A 22069-nucleotide genomic window follows, 5' to 3' on the forward strand; every position below is an offset into this window, starting at 1 on the left:
TTAGAGGTAAGGAATAAAAAGCTGTGAAGAGGGCAGACTTGTGGTTCGGATCTCTTAGATGCTATTCTTGCTCCACTACCATCCCTCTAACATTTTCCCACCCACTACCCTCCAGAGATGCCCTCTCCGAGACACATCCCGTTCCAAGTGTTTCTTGAGTTCTTTTCAAATTAAGCTACACAGTTTCTCTATTCACACTCCTCCACTCTAACAAGTTTTCCTTTGAGTGCAAAGGTGTAGCCATCTAATATCAGACAGATGTGAGGCCTTTGTATGTGTCTAAGTATATTGAATATGTGCATAGGAAGCTCCTATGGTATTTTTAAAGTGTTAAACCCACACCTCTGTCTGTTCACCCCCAGGTAGGGGTCACTGCGAAACTGTCTGGAGAGTGTGGCTTGCCCCACTGGCAGTCAAAATGGCAGTTGGAACCCTAGTGTCCTGCCTCCTACCTGCCAGCATCCGAGCTACTGCCCAGGCTGCACGTGGGACGTGAGCTTGCTGCTCGCTTTCCCCTGTGAATCAGCAGGGGACTCTACAGTGGTAAGTGCTTGGAAACATCAGAAAGGAAATTTTCTGCCACCCAGAGAAGGCCTAACCAACACCTTGCCATGTAAAAACAAACCCACAGGCACACGCTGCATTCCCAGTTTTTTCCTTGAGGCTAAGAAAATTAAACTTCTGCCAAAATGTCCCAATACTTTTAGATTAAAAGAGTAAGGGTTTCTTGTAATGCCCAAGCAGTTAGAAAGGTTAACTCTAGATTTTAAGTGGTTCCAGGATGTTCTTTGGTGAACCTGTACCAAATCCTAAGCAACAAATTTACTCACTTTAAAGTGCTGGGAATGAATGAATCACATACTTATCACGTATGTTATATTTAGCACAAGATCACCTCCTCAGCTGTTTATTTCATCACTACACATGCCCTTCACATCTCGGCACATTGTTTGATGGTGGTGATGTTGCTTAGAATGCTGTCTTTCACTGTGGCAAAAAAATGACCTAAATGAAAGATCTCTGTGAGTGAGATCCCAGCAGAAAGAACAGGCCATCAAAGAAGGAGGTTCCTTTTTCCGAAGGGAGGAGAGAGCTTCCAATTTGATTATGGCCTTGTCTAAATAAGGTTGGAGTTTGTGAACTCAAGAGGCTTCCATAGTCTTGGCAGCTCATGACAAGAGCCTCAGGTGATTACTGATGTCACAAATAAGAGTGTCAATTGTTAAATCAACAACAGGAGTCACTGCGCATTTACTCCCCATGTGGGACCTCTGTCCTTAATGGTCTTGTACTATTAATGGTAATACCAATTTTTAAAAAGTGCTTTATACTTTGTGTTTCTGTGTGGGTGCAAACTGTTCAAATCATTACTTAGTATATGCTAAGTTAATCTTCTGTATATAAAGCTAATTAAAAATGAATCTTAAAGAATAAGGGGATGGGAGAGGGAGTAGGAGATGGGAGGATTTGTGGGTGGGAGGGTGGTTATGGAGGGAAGAACCGCTGTAGTCCAAAAGTGGTACTTTTGGAATTCATATTTATAAAATAAAAGTTTAAGAGTTTTCTATTAGGGGTTGGCGCTGTGGTACAGCTGGTTAAAACCCTGGCCTGAAGCTCCAGCATCCCATATGGGCGCTGGTTCTAGTCCCGGCTGCTCCTCTTCCAATCCAGCTCTCTGCTGTGGCCTGAGAATGCAGGAGAAGATGGCCCAAGTCCCTGGGCCCCTGCACCCACATGGGAGACCTGAAAGAAGCTCCTGGCTCCTGGCCTCTGATCAGTGCAGCTCCAGCCATTGTGGCCAAATGGGGAGTGAATCATCGGATGGAAGACCTCTCTGTTTCTACCTCTCTCTGTAACTCTGTCTTTCAAATAAATACACTTTTTAAAAATGTTTTCTATTAAAAATATTAGATTCAATGAGTAAATCAAATTTTCCAAAACAATTCATTCCTGGGCTTCATTACAGGCATTCTAAGGGTAGCATAAAGTTCTATGTTTTGGTGTATCAGAACAACTGTAACCAGTGCACAAAAACTATGAAATACAAATCCTAGTTCTGGCTACGGCATGAAAGAGTAAATTTACACTTTTTGTTCCTCAGGGCATATAGCCTGAGAATCTGACAGATAAATCCTACTCTATTGCAAACAAGTACATTTAATTTTATAATTTATTGCTTAAAATGTATTTGGAATAAAAGTTTCATCCTAAAGCTTATTCACAATGCTATGTAAATATTTGAAAGAAGAAATTTCTGGTAAGGTATAAAGTGTTTAATTTTATAGGAAAAAATGGTAAGCTAAAATATCCTCAATCTATACAAAGATAGGTGACATGCACTTCAGATAATCTCCTTGAAGCATATTTATATTTAGATAAGATTATTTCCCATGAATAAAAATAAAAGCCATGTGAAATCAAGGGCTAGGTGGCTCTGCTCTAACTGGATGTCACGCACTGAAATGTCTCAAGTCTGTAAGAGTCAAAAGTGTGACAGAAAGCAAAGCTTATTGACAAAAGGGAAATATTGGGCTGGGTCTGAATAAATGGTGTTACATGAGTAGAAGTAAAAGAACAAAAAGGACAACATGAAGAAAGGTGGAGAGATGGAAAAGTAGGCCCAATTAACTCAGAGTTTGATTAAATCCAATAACACAAGAGGAAAAAATTTTTGTCCATGCAGTATGGTGGAAATGAATGTTCATGGTAACATTAAGTGGAGACAATCTAAGTGCTCATCATACAACAGAACTGTATTCTACTACATTGAACATTGTTTTACAAAAAAAGATTAAATAGATGTTGTAACATGGATGGTAGCATACTACTGAAAGTAGTATACTAAGTGAAATGACATTTCCTGGGCAGGGAAATCTTTGGAGACAAAACATGGTGGTTGTGTAGGACTAAGGAACAAAGAAGGACTAAAGGGGTGATGGATAAGTGATACATGATTTATTTTCAGGGTGATTACAAATATTCCAAAATTGACTGAGGTAATGGTCATCCAACTCTGGGAATGTACTTTGGAATAGTGACTTTTGTTATATTAATTGGGTCATCTACATATGCAAAATATATAAGAATTCTTTGAAAAGTTTCTCAAAATGGGTTAAGAGGTAAGGGCACTTTTTGCAAAAAATTTTTGAATTGCTGCACAATTTCTCAGAGTGCACATTTCCTGTGAACTAAATGAAATTGCATCTCAGTTATTCATTTTTTAATTTTTTTTAATTTATTTATTCGATAGGTAGAGTTACAGACAGTGAGAGAGAGAGAAAGAGAAAGGTCTTCCTTCCGTTGGTTCACTTCTCAAGTGGTGTCCATGGCGAGCGCTGGCGCTGATCCAAAGCCAGGAGCCAGGTGCTTCCTCCTGGTCTCCCAAGCGGGTGCAGGGCCCAAGCACCTGGGCCATCCTCCACTGCCCTCCCAGACCGCAGCAGAGAGCAGGACTGGAAGAGGAGCAACCAGGACTAGAATCCAGTGCCCATATGGGATACCAGTGCCGCAGGCTGGTGGAGGATTACTCAAGTGAGCCATAGCGCTGGCCCCCTAGTCATTCATTTTTAAAAATCTAGGGGCAGGACCTATTTTGGATTTATAGACTATACATGACCTGAACATTTCCCTACATCTATGTGTGTGTACATGTTTGTTTGTGTATAAACACACGTATGTGAAGTTCAAAAGAAAGAAATGAGAATTCTTCAGTTAGACTGTATATTTTATACAATATTAGCATTTTGTGGAATAGTATAATGGACTTTCTGAACAATTTATCCAGAAATACATTAAATTAATATACATAGGTTCTATGTCTTGTCACTTTAAGTAAAAATAAGAAGTAACAGAATTTTTAGAGAATTATAGTGAATTTTATCCTTCAATTTAATCTTCCCTGTTTCACCATGGCAGTGAAATACTACTAACTCTATTATATAACAGGAAAAATGCCTCTCAACTTCTGTGAAGAATGGTAGTTAATAGTGATCCGAAGCCAGGAGCCAGGTACTTATCCTGGTCTCCCATGGAGTGCAGGGCCCAAGCACTTGGGCCATCCTCCACTGCCCTCCCAGGCCACAGCAGAGAGCTGGCCTGGAAGAGGGGCAACCGGGACAGAATCCAGCGCCCCAACCAGGACTAGAACCCGGTGTGCCGGCACCGCAGGCAGAGGATTAGTCTATTGAGCCGCGGTGCCGGTCATATCTTTTAGTTTTAATTAGTGTTTCCCAGACTCAGCTTGCTTTGTTGACACAGTTGTAAGAACTTAATGATATTCCCTTCCTCACTCCCCCTTTCTCCCTTCTGCCATGTTTCCTTCTCCCTTTTCTTTGTCTTTGGTTTTAGTTTTTGAAGAGAGCCAGTTTTCAAATTACATTACAGTAAAAAGGGTTAATATTTTACCACTTAAGTTTAACAAATAAAAAAACAAAATGCCAACAGTTTAGTGAGAATATAGACAATGGCTGTAAACAGCAATTGAATAAAAAAAGATCATTTCACTCTTATGCAGTAAATTTTAAAGTAATTACATATGATTAAAAATTTAGTAGTATAAGATTGTTAATCATTGGTTTCACAAAGGCATAAAATAAAGTTTAAGAAAACTGTATTTGCAGCAATACTAATGCACAAAAACATTTATTTTCCCCCCTAAATCCATTTAAGGGGGAACATGTGTTATTTTTCTTTTTGGGTCCAGCTTATTTCACTCAACAGGATGTGCTACAGTTAATGTCCATTTTGCTGCAAATAGCAGAATTCCATTGTTTTTGTGGCTGGGTAAAATTCCATTGTGTGTGTCTACCACATTTTCTTTACCCATTCATCTAATGATGGACACCTTGATGGGTTCCAAATTTTGGCCTTTTTGAGCAGTGCTGCTAAAAACATGATGCAGGTATCTCTTGGATATCTTGTGTTCAAGTATTTTGGTATACACACAGTGCTGGGAATGCTGGATCATGTGATGTGGCACATCACATGATTTCTGGTTTTAAAACACATCTCCACACTGTTTTCCACAATGGCTGCACTAATTGAGATTCCTTTCAGCAGTGTCTAAGTGTTTCTCTTTAATTCACCACGTCCTTGTTTGTTACTCTGTGTTTTGGCTTTTATCCATTCTAACATGGGTGAGGAGATATCTCATTGTGGTTTTGACTTGCATTTCCCTGCAGCCCAGAGATGAGCATTTTTCATATATTTGTTGGCCATTTGCATTTTCAACCTGCTTTTCAAGAACTGTCCGAGTCCTTTTCCATTCCTGTATTGGATTGATGTTTTTGACTTTTCTAAGTTGCTGATATATTCGAGATTTTAATGCTTTGCCAGATAGATGGTTTACAATTATTTTTTTCCATTCTGTTGGATGTCTCTCCACTCTATCATTTTCTTTGCTTCTGAGTTCTATACAGTCCCATTTACTTAGTTTTGCTTTTGTTGCCTGAGTTTTGGGGATCCTGTCCAAGAAGGTGTTCCCTACATTGATGTCTTTGAGTGTTTCCCTTAGTTTTCTTTCAGGAACTTCAAAATATCAGGTCTAAAATTAGGTTTTTGATGTATGCTCAATTGATTTTTGTATGTGGTGAGAGATAATGGATCTAATTTCATTTTCTATGCACATGCATCCAGTTTTGCCAGCATCATTTTTGAAGATATTGTCGCTAACTCCACTGTATGGGGAGCACGTTTGTCGTCAGTCAGCTGGTTATATGCATGTGAATTGATCTGGGACTCTCCTCTGTTCCACTGAGCTGTTCATTGGTTTTTATGCCAATGCCAAGCTATTTTTAATTCTGTAGCTTTGCAGTCTGCTTTGAAATCAGGGATTGTGATGCCTTCAGCTCGGGTTATCTTGTTCAAGATAACTTCAGCTCTTTGTGGTCTTTTGTGATTCCATGTGAATTTTAGGATTGTTTTTCCAACTCTGTATAGAATACCATTGGTATTTTGATAGGGATTCCATTGAGTCTGTAAATTACTCAGGCAGTATATACATTTTAACAGTACTGACTTTTCCAATGCATGAGTAAGGAATAGCTTTCCTTTTTTAATAACCAAATCATCTTTATTTTTATTAGTGTCTTTCGTGTCTTTTTGATTGGGTGATGCTACATACTGGCAAACCATTTATATTGTTAAAATAACAAATTACTCCATACTCATGGACCAAAATGAATGGATCTACCTGTTGAGTGAAAACTCATAATCTTATTTCATGAAACCTGAGACATGCCCCAAGTATTAGATCAATTGTAATTGCTTTACCTAAATCTTAAAACCCTGGGGGAACCTTTAATTTCTGAGACATTAAACATGAATCATTGTATTTTACAAATTTTTTCTTCAGCCGTAGTCAGTTATTGTTTTTTTCCTAACTGTAGATGTTAATCTTTTTCAGTATGGATTCTTTTCTATTAATTATCCCTTTTCTTCAAGAGTCAGTGGTTATCCTTGGATTTTCTCATTTTTTCTTGGTTCATCCTTTGTTTTGTGAGTTCTTATTTGCATCTCTATACATAATACAGTACGGTTGTCCACTGTGGGGTTAGAACTCTCTAATGAAATGATGATAACTGGGCTTGTAAACATCAGTTAGAGCCACTATTGCAGAGTGACTCCAATACTGACTGAAAATATTACTTCTTATCTTTTTTTTGACAGGCAGAGTTAAACAGTGAGAGAGAGAGACAGAGAGAAAGGTCTTCCTTTTTCCGTTGGTTCACCCCCCAAATGGCCGCTATGGCCGGAGCTCTGTGCTGATCCGAAGCCAGGAGCCAGGTGCTTCTTTCTGGTCTCCCATGTGGGTGCAGGACCCAAGAACTTGGGCCATCCTTCACTGCCTTCCCGGGCCACAGCCGAGAGCTGGACTGGAAGAGAAGCAACCAGGACAGAATCCGGCGCCCCAACAGGGACTAGAACCCAGGGTACTGGCGCCACAGGCGGAGAAATAGCCAAGTGAGCCATGGCACCGGCCTACTTATTATCTTTAATTGGCTCAGTGGTACTTCCTAAAATTTGTGATTGCTGTCATCACTCATCTCAGAGAATGAAGCACCTGCCTTGAGCCAAAGGCCTCAGAGATTAATTACAATTTCCAGATATGGACAGAAGACGGTAGAAAAGGGTCCTGGTGCAAGTTCATGATGTCAGGGTTTTGGGATCCTACACTTTGTGGAGGCAAAAATGGTTTAGTAGAATAAGGAAACAGACAGGTCCTAGCTAGCATGAGGAGAGGTTGCTACAGTGACAATGACCCAGAGTGTAGAATAAGGATACAGACAGGTCTTACTAGCACGAAAAGAAGAAGTTACAGTGACAGTGACCCAGAGTGTAGAATAAGGATACAGACAGGCCCCAGGAAGCATGAGGAGAGGTTGTTACAGTGACAGTGACCCAGAGTGTAGCAGAAGGATACAGACAGGTCCTAGCTAGCATGAGGAGAGGTCGTTACAGTGACAGTGACCCAGAGTGTAGAGTAAGGATACAACAGCTCCTAGCTAGCACGAGGAGAGGTCGTTACAGTGACACTGACTCAGACTGTAGAATAAGGATACAGACAGCTCCCAGCTAGCAGGAGGAGAGGTAGTTACACTGACAGTGACCCAGAGTGTAGAATAAGGATACAGAGAGGTCCCAGCTAGCACGATGAGAGGCAGTTACACTGACAGTGACCCAGATTGTAGAAAATGGATACAGACAGGTCCCATCTAGCATGAGAAGAGGTAGTTACAGTGCTAGTGACCCAGAGTGTAGAATAACGATACAGACATATCCCAGCTAGCATGAGGAAGGTAGTTACAGTGGCAGTGACCCAGAGTGTAGAATAAGGATACAGACAGGTCCCAGCTAGCATGAGGAGAGGTAGTTACAGTGACAGTAACCCAGAGTATAGAATAAGGATACAGACAGGTCCCAGCTAATATGAGTAGAGGCAGTTACACTGACAGTGACCCATATTGTAGAATAAGGATCCAGACAAGTCCAAGGTAACATGAGGAGAGGTAGTTACAGTGACAGTGACCCAGAGTGTAGGATAAGGATACAGATAGGTCCGAGCTATCACGAAGAGAGGTCGTTACAGTGACAGTGACCCAGAGTGTAGCATAAGGATACAGACATGTCCCAGCTAGCATGAGGAGAGGTCGTTACAGTGACAGTGACCCAGAGTGTAGAATAAGGATACATAAATGTCCCAGCTACCACGAGGGGAGGTAGTTACAGTGACAGTGACCCAGAGTGTATAATAAAGATACAGACAGGCCCCAGGCAGCATGAGGAGAGGTTGTTACAGTGACAGTGACCCAGAGTGTAGAATAAGGATACAGACTGGTCCTAGCTAGTATGATGAGAGGTAGTTACAGTGACAGTGACCCAGAGTGTAGAATAAGGATGCAGACTGGTACTAGCTAGCATGAGGATAGGTCGTTGCACTGACAGTGACCCAGAGTGTAGCATTATGATACAGACAGGTCCCAGCTAGCATGAGGAGAGTGGTTACATTGACAGTGACCCAGAGTGTATAATAAAGATACAGACAGGCCCCAGGCAGCATGAGGAGAGGACGTTACAGTGACCGTGACGCAGAATGTAGAATAAGGATACAGACAGGTCCCAGCTAGCATGAGGAGAGGCAGTTACATTGACAGTGACCCATAGTGTAGAATAAGGATAGAGACAGGTCCCAGCTAGCACGAGGAGAGGTCGTTACAGTGACAGTGACCCAGAGTGTAGAATAAGGATACAGACAGGTCCCAGCTAGCACGAGGAGAGGTAGTTACAGTGACAGTGACAAAGAGTGCACATTAAGGATGCAGACAGGTCCTAGCTAGTATGAGGAGAGGTAGTTACAGTGACATTGACCCAGAGTGTAGAATAAGGATACAGACAGGTCCCAGCTACCATGAGCAGAGGTAGTTGCAGTGACAATAACAAAGAGTGTAGAATAAGGACGCAGACAGGTCCCAGCTAGCATGAGGAGAGGCAGTTACAGTGACAGTGACCCAGAGTGTAGATAATGATACAGAGAAGTCCCAGCTAGCCTGAGGACAGGTCGTGACAGTGACAGTGACCCAGAGTGTAGAATAAGGATACAGACAGATCACAGCTATCATGAGGAGTGGTAGTTACAGTGACAGTGACCCAGAGTGTAGAAAAAGGATACAGACAGCTCCTAGCTAGCAGGAGGAGAGGCAGTTACAGTGACAGTGACCCAGTATGTAGAATAAGGATACATAAATCCCAGATAGCACAAGAAGAGGTAGTTACACTGACAGTGACCAAGAGTGTAGATAAGGATACAGAGAAGTCCCAGCTAGCCTGAGGAGAGGTAGTTACAGTGACAGTGACCCAGAGTGTAGAATAAGGATACAGACAGGCCCCAGGCAGCATGAGGAGAGGTTGTTACAGTGACAATGACCCAGAGTGTAGAATAAGGATACAGACAGCTCCTAGCTAGCAGGAGGAGAGGCAGTTACATTGACAGTGACCCAGAGTGTAGAATAAGGATGTAGACAGTTCCCAGCTAGCATGAGGAGATGTCGTTACAGTGGCAGTGACCCAGAGTGTAGAATAAGGATACAGACAGGTCCCAGCTACCATGAGGAGAGGTAGTTACAGTGACAGTAACAAAGAGTGTAGAATAAGGACGCAGACAGGTCCTAGCTAGCATGAGGAGAGGAAGTTACAGTGACAGTGACCCAGAGTGTAGATAAGGATACAGAGAAGTCCCAGCTAGCCTGAGAGAGGTAGTTACAGTGACAGTGACCCACAGTGTAGAATAAGGATACAGACAGGTGCTAGCTAGCAAGAGGAGAGGCAGTTACAGTGACAGTGACCCAGAGTGTAGAATAAGGATACAGACATGTCCCACTAGCACGAGGAGAGGTCGTTACAGTGACAGTGACCCAGAGCGTAGCATAAGGATACATAAATGTCCCAGTTAGCACGAGGAGGTAGTTACAGTGATAGTGACCCAGAGTGTAGAATAAGGATACAGACAGGTCCCAGCTAGCATGAGGAGAGGTAGATACACTGACAGTGACCCAGAGTGTAGAATAAGGATGCAGACAGCTCCTAGCTAGCAGGAGGAGAGGCAGTTACAGTGACAGTGACCCAGAGTGTAGCATAAGGATACAGACATGTCCCACTAGCACGAGGAGAGGTCGTTACAGTGACAGTGACCCAGAGCGTAGCATAAGGATACATAAATGTCCCAGTTAGCACGAGGAGGTAGTTACAGTGATAGTGACCCAGAGTGTAGAATAAGGATACAGACAGGTCCTAGCCAGCATGAGGAGAGGTAGTTACAGTGACAGTGACCCAGAGTGTAGAATAAGGATACAGACAGGTCCCAGCTACCATGAGGAGAGGTCGTTACAGTGACAGTGACCCAGAGTGTAGATAAGGATACAGAGAAGTCCCAGCTAGCCTGAGAGAGGTAGTTACAGTGACAGTGACCCACAGTGTAGAATAAGGATACAGACAGGTGCTAGCTAGCAAGAGGAGAGGCAGTTACAGTGACAGTGACCCAGAGTGTAGAATAAGGATACAGACAGTTCCCAGCTAGCATGAGGAGAGGTCGTTACAGTGACAGTGACCCATAGTGTAGAATAAGGATGTAGACAGTTCCCAGCTAGCATGAGGAGAGGTCGTTACAGTGAGAGTGACCCAGAGTGTAGAATAAGGATGCAGACAGGTCCTAGCAAGAATGAGGAGAGGCAGCTACAGGACAGGGATCCAGTGTGAAGCATAAGGATGCAGACAGTTCATAGCTAGCACGAGGAGAGGCAGTTACAGTGACAGTGACCCAGAGTGTAGAATAAGGATACAGACAGGTCCCAGCTAATATGAGGAGAGGCAGTTACAATGACAGTGACGCAGAATGCAGAATAAGGATGCAGACAGCTCCCAGCTGGAACGAGGAGAGGTAGTTACAGTGACATTGACCCAGAGTGTAGAATAAGGATACAGACAGGTCCCAGCTACCATGAGCAGAGGTAGTTGCAGTGACAATAACAAAGAGTGTAGAATAAGGACGCAGACAGATCCGAGCTAGCATGAGGAGAGGCAGTTACAGTGACAGTGACCCAGAGTGTAGATAATGATACAGAGAAGTCCCAGCTAGCCTGAGGACAGGTCGTGACAGTGACAGTGACCCAGAGTGTAGAATAAGGATACAGACAGGTCACAGCTATCATGAGGAGTGGTAGTTACAGTGACAGTGACCCAGAGTGTAGAAAAAGGATACAGACAGCTCCTAGCTAGCAGGAGGAGAGGCAGTTACAGTGACAGTGACCCAGTATGTAGAATAAGGATACATAAATCCCAGATAGCACAAGAAGAGGTAGTTACACTGACAGTGACCAAGAGTGTAGATAAGGATACAGAGAAGTCCCAGCTAGCCTGAGGAGAGGTAGTTACAGTGACAGTGACCCAGAGTGTAGAATAAGGATACAGACAGGTCCTAGCCAGCATGAGGAGAGGTCGTAACAGTGACAGTGACCCAGAGTGTAGAATAAGGATACAGACAGGCCCCAGGCAGCATGAGGAGAGGTTGTTACAGTGACAATGACCCAGAGTGTAGAATAAGGATACAGACAGCTCCTAGCTAGCAGGAGGAGAGGCAGTTACATTGACAGTGACCCAGAGTGTAGAATAAGGATGTAGACAGTTCCCAGCTAGCATGAGGAGAGGTAGTTACAGTGACATTGACCCAGAGTGTAGAATAAGGATACAGACAGGTCCCAGCTACCATGAGGAGAGGTAGTTACAGTGACAGTAACAAAGAGTGTAGAATAAGGACGCAGACAGGTCCTAGCTAGCATGAGGAGAGGAAGTTACAGTGACAGTGACCCAGAGTGTAGATAAGGATACAGAGAAGTCCCAGCTAGCCTGAGAGAGGTAGTTACAGTGACAGTGACCCACAGTGTAGAATAAGGATACAGACAGGTGCTAGCTAGCAAGAGGAGAGGCAGTTACAGTGACAGTGACCCAGAGTGTAGAATAAGGATACAGACATGTCCCACTAGCACGAGGAGAGGTCGTTACAGTGACAGTGACCCAGAGCGTAGCATAAGGATACATAAATGTCCCAGTTAGCACGAGGAGGTAGTTACAGTGATAGTGACCCAGAGTGTAGAATAAGGATACAGACAGGTCCTAGCCAGCATGAGGAGAGGTAGTTACAGTGACAGTGACCCAGAGTGTAGAATAAGGATACAGACAGGTCCCAGCTACCATGAGGAGAGGTCGTTACAGTGACAGTGACCCAGAGTGTAGATAAGGATACAGAGAAGTCCCAGCTAGCCTGAGAGAGGTAGTTACAGTGACAGTGACCCACAGTGTAGAATAAGGATACAGACAGGTGCTAGCTAGCAAGAGGAGAGGCAGTTACAATGACAGTGACCCAGAGTGTAGAATAAGGATACAGACAGCTCCTAGCTAGCATGAGGAGAGGTCGTTACAGTGACAGTGACCCATAGTGTAGAATAAGGATGTAGACAGTTCCCAGCTAGCATGAGGAGAGGTCGTTACAGTGAGAGTGACCCAGAGTGTAGAATAAGGATACAGACAGGTCCTAGCAAGAATGAGGAGAGGCAGCTACAGGACAGGGATCCAGTGTGAAGCATAAGGATGCAGACAGTTCATAGCTAGCACGAGGAGAGGCAGTTACAGTGACAGTGACCCAGAGTGTAGAATAAGGATACAGACAGGTCCCAGCTAATATGAGGAGAGGCAGTTACAATGACAGTGACGCAGAATGCAGAATAAGGATGCAGACAGCTCCCAGCTGGAACGAGGAGAGGTAGTTACAGTGACATTGACCCAGAGTGTAGAATAAGGATACAGACAGGTCCCAGCTACCATGAGCAGAGGTAGTTGCAGTGACAGTAACAAAGAGTGTAGAATAAGGACGCAGACAGATCCGAGCTAGCATGAGGAGAGGCAGTTACAGTGACAGTGACCCAGAGTGTAGATAATGATACAGAGAAGTCCCAGCTAGCCTGAGGACAGGTCGTGACAGTGACAGTGACCCAGAGTGTAGAATAAGGATACAGACAGGTCACAGCTATCATGAGGAGTGGTAGTTACAGTGACAGTGACCCAGAGTGTAGAAAAAGGATACAGACAGCTCCTAGCTAGCAGGAGGAGAGGCAGTTACAGTGACAGTGACCCAGTATGTAGAATAAGGATACATAAATCCCAGATAGCACAAGAAGAGGTAGTTACACTGACAGTGACCAAGAGTGTAGATAAGGATACAGAGAAGTCCCAGCTAGCATGAGGAGAGGTAGTTACAGTGACAGGGACCCAGAGTGTAGAATAAGGATACAGACAGGTCCCAGCTAGCATGAGGAGAGGCAGTTACAGTGACAGTGACCCAGAGTGTAGAATAAGGATAGAGACAGGTCCCAGCTAGCACGAGGAGAGGTAGTTAGAGTGACAGTGACCCAGAGTATAGAATAAGGATAGAGACAGGTCCCAGCTAGCATGAGGAGAGGTCGTTACAGTGACAGTGACCCAGAGAGTACAATAAGGATACAGACAGGTCCCAGCTAGCACGAGGAGAGGTCGTTACAGTGACAGTGACAAAGAGTGCACATTAAGGATGCAGACAGGTCCTAGCTAGTATGAGGAGAGGTAGTTACAGTGACATTGACCCAGAGTGTAGAATAAGGATACAGACAGGTCCCAGCTACCATGAGCAGAGGTAGTTGCAGTGACAATAACAAAGAGTGTAGAATAAGGACGCAGACAGGTCCCAGCTAGCATGAGGAGAGGTAGATACACTGACAGTGACCCAGAGTGTAGAATAAGGATGCAGACAGCTCCTAGCTAGCAGGAGGAGAGGCAGTTACAGTGACAGTGACCCAGAGTGTAGAATAAGGATGCATACAGGTCCCAGCTAGCACAAGGAGAGGTAGTTACAGTGACAGTGACCCAGAGTGTAGAATAAGGATGCAGACAGCTCCTAGCTAGCAGGAGGAGAGGCAGTTACAGTGAGAGTGACCCAGTATGTAGAATAAGGATACATAAAGATCCCAGATAGCACGAAGAGAGGTAGATACACTGACAGTGACCCAGAGTGTAGAATAAGGATACAGACAGGTCCTAGCCAGCATGAGGAGAGGCAGTTACAGTGACAGTGAACCAGAGTGTAGAATAAGGATGCAGATAGGTCATAGCTATCAAGAGGAGATGCATTACAGTGACAGTGACCCAGAGTGTAGAATAAGGATGGAAAGAGGTCCCAGCTAGCACGAGGAGAGGTCGCTACAGTGACAGTGACCCAGAGTGTAGAATGAGGATACAGACAGATCCCAGCTAGCATGAGGAGAGGTAGTTACAGTGACAGTGACCCAGAGTGTAGAAAAGGGTGATTGGCTTGTGGAAAGGAATGTTGAAAGGGTCCACAGTCGATAGCTGGGAATCTGTCATGGTGGTGGGCACTAGTAGCTTTCAGGAAGTGAATCATCAGAGTCCTTTCCCAATCCTGGATCCTAATCTCAACCTAAAACCCAAGTATGGCTCCCTGAAGTAACAGTGTCTATGGAGAGCCCTGAGAACCCATGCAAATTTGCTGTGTGAGAGTGGCACCAGGCTGCCCACAGAAGTGGGAAGCTCCACCTCTGTCAGAGAGAAGACAGTGAGTGAGTTTGAATCTGTCAAACCCAAATGCAGACAGTGATGGAGCTCAGGTATATCCCAGGAACATGATGTAGCGCCCTTGAACAAAATGTGGCTTCAAATAGAGGAATATGTTTCTCTCCATGGCTGACAGCATTAGTTACAAATGGATTCGTCATGCGTCTTAGGCACCTAACCAACCTGAGAGCAAATTCTCAGATATGTGAATCTCACTTCCTTAATTCCACTGAGTCTCAGTTTCTCCCCCCCAATCATCTGGGGTAATGATTTTCATGTTGCAAGGTGATCCTGAGGATATGACTGTCAAAAAAATGTAACTGGAAAGGAATTTGAGACCTTGCAATTGCTCAATGGATTTGATTGGATGAGTTTTTCTCTTTACCTTCTCACGGAAGAACATACATGTTACAATTTCCCATCTTTAATGGCATAGTCTTGTCTGCTACAAAAAGAACTGATGTTACTGAAGTAATTACTGTGCCACATGTCACACTGGTTCTTTATTTAGACATATTTATCTGAAAGGCAGAGTGAGAGAGACAGAGAATAGGTTCTCTCAACTGTGTACTCAGTGTCCAAGTGTCTAAATAGATGTGGGCTAAGAGGGAGCCAGACACCAGGAACTCCATCCTGTTCTCCCACATGATTGAGAAAGGCACAACTATTTGGGCCATTTTCCACTGCCTTCTCATGTATATTAGCAAGAAACTGGATTGGAAGTGAAGTAGCCTGGACTAGAACTGGCACACTGAAATGGAATGCTGATGTCAGAGGTGGCAACTTAAACCATGAACCCCCCATACTATATTTTCTGTAATGTTACTTTATTTAGTAACCATGAAAATTCCTTGAGGTGCTTCATTTCTTTTGAAAATGAAGACATGGAGATGTTTCTAGAGTAATTGATTTTCCCCATGTCACATGCATGATGAAAGAGATATAAAACCATCTAGTATATGGATATTTGATCATCCATTTGGAAACTTAAGGGGAAAAGAATGAGGAAAACAGTTCTGTGTCTGTGATACGCTTAAATATTATAGGCACAACATTATTTTTATATGATTTCTTATATTTAGCACTCAGAGTAGAAAAGTCAGTGTTAAAAGTAATAAGTGAATGTAGATGATGATGGACTAAATTGTTTCCCCACAAATGCTCACACTGAAGCCCTCACCTCGTTCTCCTTCCCTGTCATGTAAAGATACAGTGAGAAGATGATTGTCTACAAGCCAGGAAGAGACTAAATCAGGAATACTGCATGATCTTGGACTATAATAAGTAAAATAAACCTCTTTTCTTTATAAATTACTGACCCCAGATATTTCTATAGGAACAGAAAATTGGTGGAACCATAAGAATAATATTGAACTGTGGTTTGGGGAGATTGTGCCATTTGTAGAAATTAAATGAAAAGAGTTGTTGGCTTCCCAAATTGCATGTGAATCAGTAATCACCTCTGATAAGTTTTGGAAAACTAAAGAAGGGGCTTTTATATGGGAAACCAGTATGGCAGATTGTCAGTTATGGCATGAGCCTTAGAACCTTGACATCATAGTGGCAAGTTGCCCTGACTACTAGAGAATCCTTGATGTTTCTGGATTTGTCTATAGTGCTCTAGCAAGACATATAGGCTGCTTCATTTTTGTGCCAAGGAGTGAAGAAAAAAGCTGTTCACATCCACCAAACTGCAGTCCAGGAGTTTTGAAGGTCATCCAAACCTGCACCACACAAGGTAGTATTTTCATACACTACTTGAGATCATCCCAACACACTGATAATCCCAGGAAATGCACTGACTTGCTTCCCCTAAGTCATAGGAACCAATTCTTAACTTAAGCACTGATTTTATAAAAAGCTATCAGGTTCCTAATAAGTAGTGCTGCTGAGATCAAGAGAACCCCTTGTATTCTCAGAGGAGATGCTTTCGTGGCTCCAGGAGAAACACGTTTCTGTAAATCTCTGAAAATGCCTGCCCTATTTATGAGTTTTATATTTTCTAGAGTCTGTTTGGTTCTGTCTAGTATGGTCACAGACTTCTGTTTGAACATAGTCAAAACACAACCAAATTATAGCAAAGAATGGTTTTGTCTTTGGAATCTTTTTGATGTGTCCAGCATTTTATGTTATTTAGCACTTCATTTTCCAAAAGGTCAATATTAAGTAAGATGGAAATTAATTCATCATAAGCTTTAGTAATTTACATTTTCATGCTAATATAAAACTAACTAACTTGTAATTACTTCTTTACAAGTATTTTTGTTATTTTGTCTTACACATGTTTGTCCAAACATTGTCTTGGTTCTCATTTTGAAAATTGTATTTTAAATGGTTGATCAGTCAAACTATCCTACTCATCCAAGTGTTCCTTACTGAATGCAGCAAAATGGCTTGTGTAGAATGAATATTCACTGGTTTATTGACTGGAAATACCAAGTTTTAAAGATGTAAATTGGTTTAAAATATCAGGGAAAAATAGTTTTATCTTTTTCTTCATAAATGAAGTGGACACTTCTGTCAAACAATCCATGGTCATTGTTAATTCTGATGAACTAGCAGCAAATATTTATTGTGAACTTTACTGATTAAGAATTATTTTGGGGCTGGAACTATGGCATAGTTGGTAAAGCTGCCACTTGCAATGTTGGCATCCCATGTGAAATCCAGTTTGAGACCTGGCAGATTCACTCCCAGTCCAGGTCCCTGCTAATCTGTCTGGGAATGCAGTGGAAGAAAGCCCAAGTGTTTGGTCCCCTGAACCCACACAGGGGATCCAAAAGGAGCTGGCTGTGGCCTGGCACAACCCCTGCAGTTGCAGCCATTTGAGGAGTGAACCATCAGTTGGAAGATCTCTCTCTCTCTCTCTCTCTCTCTCTCTCTCTCTCCCCCCCCCATCCCCCATGTAACTCTGAATTCAAAATAAATAATTTTTTCAAAAAAGTTTTTGGTATCTTTCTTTGTTGCATTATGAACTTGTGAATAAACATTAGTTTTTTGGTTACATATTATAGTTTACTTATATGCTATCATTGGTATTAACATGGAAACTGAATTTTAATGGTCCATTGGCATAGAGTGTGTATGTAACGTATTTTAAATACTGTTTAAGGTTGCTTCAAGTATAGCTTTTTTGTATCTCTTGGGCCCGCCTTCTAGGGACTTGGTCCTGTTTTCTGCTCTTCTGGCTCTTATTTCCGTGTCAGCCTTCCTTTTGCATGAACAGTAGAATGGGTGTGCAGCTGATTCATTGGATCAGTCTGTGTTCTGTTTGTGGGATTTTGGGGTTGAAGAGCCTTCTTTCATTCTTTACTTTGTTCCTCTCAGTCCAAGCTGGAAGTGTTTCTGCTGATACGAAGGACTTTGTTCCTCCAGGGTTATGGGTATCAAATGGATAGAAGACAGGAGCACCAGTCTCTGTTTCTGTCCTGCCCTCTGTATTTCTGTCTTTGGCCTGAGAGGGCTGAGAGGCAATGCCTTTAGCTTTTTAGAATCCCTCTGCTTGGCTTGAAGGGATCTGTGAGCCGCACTTTTCATCCTTTCTAACCTCGTGTGACTGAACATTCTTATTGCTTGATCTTTATGAAGCATTGGTAACAAGGTGTACAACCATACCCTTTTATCTGTGCCACATTCTCTGAAACATCCTCTTCAAAAATAATCACATCTTTTATGTCTGGATAGTCTGAGATTTTCCCAAGGCTTGAAATTCTGTCTCTTTTTGTTCAGTAACATTTCCTTCACTGTATCTTGCTCTTCTCAATTCCCCATAAGCAGCAAGAGTGAAAGAGGCCACCTTCTGAATATTTACGTGGGAACTTCTACTCCTTATATCCAAATTTGACATTGAAGAAGCCTACATTCCATATCACTACAGGAAGCAGTTCTCCTCAGGATTTCTGTTTTTTTTTTTAATATTTATTTCTTTATCTGGGAGGAAGAGACACAGAGAGAGGTCTTCCATATGCTGGTTCATTCCCAAATGGCCACAACAGCCAGAGCTGAGCTGATCCAAAACCAGGAGCCAGGAGATTCTTCTGGGTCTCCCATAGGTATGTAGGGACCTAAGCATGACCATCTTCTACTGCTTTCCCAGGCCATCAGCAGGGAGCTGGACCAGAAGTGGAGCAGCTGGGACTTGAACCGGTGCCCACAGGGGATGCCGGCTCTGCAGGAGGATGCTTAACCTACTATGCCGCATCAGCAGTCCCAGAGTTTCTATTTTCTAATAAGTGTTTCCCTTTGTCTGGTTTACAAGAACAAGTCTCTTCTTTTTCCCAGAAGTTCATAATGACCTAACATATTCTGTAAGTGAAATTGGTTATTTTTTTTTATTTTTTAAATTTTTTTCCTTTAGTGCCTCTCAGTAACTTCTGAACCCTCACTAGCAGTATCCTTGATGCCAACAGTTCTCTAACAGGGTATTCAACACAATCTAGCCTATGCTCTACCATGATCCTCAAGTGATTTTTTTTGTGCGGCTGCAATTACCAGAAACTTAGTGGCTTAAAGTCACAGGAATTCCTTGTTACAGTCCTGTATCTTATATGTTTAACAAGGCTTTTTCTGATTTTCTGCTTAGAATCCCCTAAGCCTTGTCAAGGGGTTGGCAGGCTGCATGCCTTATTGAAGACTCCAGGCCAACATCTACCTCTGAGCTCTCAATCTGTGCCTGAATTCAGTTATTCATGGTTGAAGTACTTGGTTTGTTTGTTTGCTCACCACCTACCAGACAGCAGTGTTCCTGAAGACATTATTCATCCTGTCTGTGTCAAATGGGAATTTTGCTCTTCATTAATGTGTAAGACCCCCTCAACTCAGGCTGGAGTCTGTGTTTTTTTTCTAAGTTGTGTTTGGCCTGTAAGGTACAGTATTTCAGTTTTAGCCAGAATCTACAGGAAAAATATCTGATTCAAATCTTAAGGGAAATTTGAAATAACCAATGCCTTAGACAATCTTATAAAAACTATGATTCCATGTGTTTTCACTTCCTCTAATCCAAGGTTATATATGCTTAGTCTGCTTTCTTAAGAAAAAAAATTGATGAAAAGCCATGTACTTTTTTTATTCAGACCTCAAAAACATCTTTAAAATTTTTCTTTTTTTCTATTTTTTCCTCAAATACTTTTGAAGTAAGATACAGACAATAAATGAATGTGCGGTTCTCTAAAAAGTACTATCTTTAAAATACAGAATGTGGTTCATACCACATAGTCAACAATGAGAAGGAGACCAGTCAATCTACAGCTATTGGTTCCCTTTGATCATATGTGTCCAAGACCCTCCTTGGGCAAGCTGTGCTCAGGATACACCTTGTAAAATTTCATCTTATTTTCTATCCTATGCACTGAGGGGTAATAGATGTGAATGTTTTGTGCTTGACCCTGTAGCAGGTATAACAGGGATATTCTCGGGAGCATAGCTGCTCCCATCATATTTCAGAAACAAACTAATATTGAGTATTGCTTGTTTATCTTTCTAGGAATAAGAACAACCTTAATACTAACCATCAAATTTCATCAAACAACCTGAGTTAACTGACAATATAGTGAACTAAATGGAGGAAAGGATTAACACCTATGCCAAAATATTGCTTCTCTTGGATGGGCCTAGGATGAAACTCATGGCCACCTTCCAGTGAGTAATACAACTCAGTTTTGTGTGATTTTTTTAAACCTGGAAACCTTTTATTTAGGTGTGTTTACATAGATTAGCCATGGAAGGACACAGTCAACTTATATTTTCTATGACAGAGAGAAAATGTCGCTAAGTATCTCCCCGAACTTTCTGGAAGGGGAAGACATTGAAACTGATCATGTAATATGCTAATAATTCACATTTTGGTCTCCAATAAAGGCACTTGTAAAATGCCTTGTACTTCTTTCAAAAGGTTTTGTGAGCCAGTACATACAGAGGGCTAGTCTAATAGCTAGCACTTCAGGGGTAACTTCACTTGTTTTTCAGCAGAGGGTTTCCAAGGGAACTATATGGGCTATTTGGGGAGTATGTATTAAGGGACCATGGGAAAAAGATTGAGAGAGCAAAGCTCTAGGGCCTCTTTCCAATATTTTCCACCCTAAAGGTCTGGGTATTTTCTCTTTTGCTAACTATGACAATAGATCTTTCTTCATCAGATATTATTAAATAATCCACTTAATTTGGAAAAATTTCTGTTGTACTACCAATTCAGCTTGCTAAAGAACTAGTATTGAATTTTATCAATTAAATTATACTGGATCTGGTGAGAGGAGAGAATGGGGAGTGGCTGCTTCAGGCACCCAGGGTTTGCTTGTGGGATATTGAAGATTCTGGATCAAACAAACCATGGGTTGTGAGAATTGTTGTGTCGCAGATTATTGTATTTTTGTCTGAAGAGAAGTAAGTATCCATATCAAAGGTTTGAGTCATCATATGTGAGTTAGTTTACCAATACCCATTTGGGTCTGGCATGAGAAAGGGAATGGGGATCTCTATCCTGAACAACCTGAGCTGGCCTTCTTGTGTTCACAGGGAACATGCAACACTACCCCTGCTCTGAGCAACCACACACCGAGTCTCACACATGCTTTGCACATTCTGATTCAGCACTCTACTTTCCTCTAGTTCTCATCCTACTCTAGCAAACTGTCCCAGGTTATTTTAAAATTGAGACGAGTAAAATTTTCACGAAATTATTCTCTAATGCAACTGTTGGCTGAAAGAAATACAATGTTTATTGGGTAGAAACGCATTCCTGCAGCATACTCTCCCTGTCTCTTTTCCATAAGAGATTTCTCTAAAAGTTTTCAAGTCCCATTTCTTAACTTCTTCACTATTTTGCAAGGGAAAGAAAATAGTTTTCTTTGGGAATATATAGAGACTTTGATGAGAGAATTGGTAAGACCCATATTTTTACTGAGGAGGAAGTGTGAGCACCACGTTAACCTGTTATCTTGTGAACACATCCAAGGCAGTTACAACAATGCCCAGCATCTAGTGCATTTGCTTTGCAAATTCATCACTCTTGTGAAGAGTGGAAGGAGTAATTAGAATCTGACCTTTATCCTATGCAAGTTGAGGACAATGAAGGTTCCACTCTCCTGATGAACCAGGTCTTGAGAAGCCATGGAAGTGGGGAGTGGAGAAAGGTTTGCAGGTAGAAATGGAACATGTGGCAGCCATGGCAGCAAAGCTTGTTTTCTTGCATGAATTAGCCATAGGAGGTCCATATGAGTCAGGCATGGCACTCTTTGGGATAGGCCCCAAAACAATGAAAATATAAACTCACACTCAACTTTGTGCACAAATAATCCTAGCAGCATTCTTTACAATATCCATAAATAGCTAGTAATCGAATGTCTATTAACTGATGAGCAGCTTATAGAGGGTCTGGTGAGAGGAGAGAATGGGGAGTGGCTGCTCCAGGCACCCAGGGTTTGCT

General features: G+C 42.3%; 1 protein-coding gene across 5 annotated transcripts in view; it reads left to right on the plus strand.

Annotated features, from left to right (window-relative positions):
- The first annotated feature begins 402 nt into the window (after positions 1-402).
- LOC103346750 (uncharacterized) overlaps positions 403-22069 on the plus strand; it is an 81746-nt gene continuing 60079 nt past the window's right edge. For 3 of the 5 annotated variants that reach the window (XM_070058427.1, XM_070058431.1, XM_070058432.1), the window contains exons 1-2: positions 16231-16387; positions 20132-20286. In XM_070058427.1, the coding sequence (XP_069914528.1) occupies positions 20207-20286 (80 nt within the window). In that variant the 5' untranslated portion in view covers positions 16231-16387; positions 20132-20206. Of the gene's footprint in view, positions 544-16230; positions 16388-19231; positions 19451-20131; positions 20287-22069 lie in introns of those variants that run through there. The other 2 variants (XM_070058429.1, XM_070058428.1) reach the window with 2 other exon arrangements.

This window comes from Oryctolagus cuniculus, chromosome 16, assembly GCF_964237555.1.
Source record: "Oryctolagus cuniculus chromosome 16, mOryCun1.1, whole genome shotgun sequence".
NCBI classification, from domain to species: Eukaryota; Metazoa; Chordata; class Mammalia; order Lagomorpha; family Leporidae; genus Oryctolagus; species Oryctolagus cuniculus.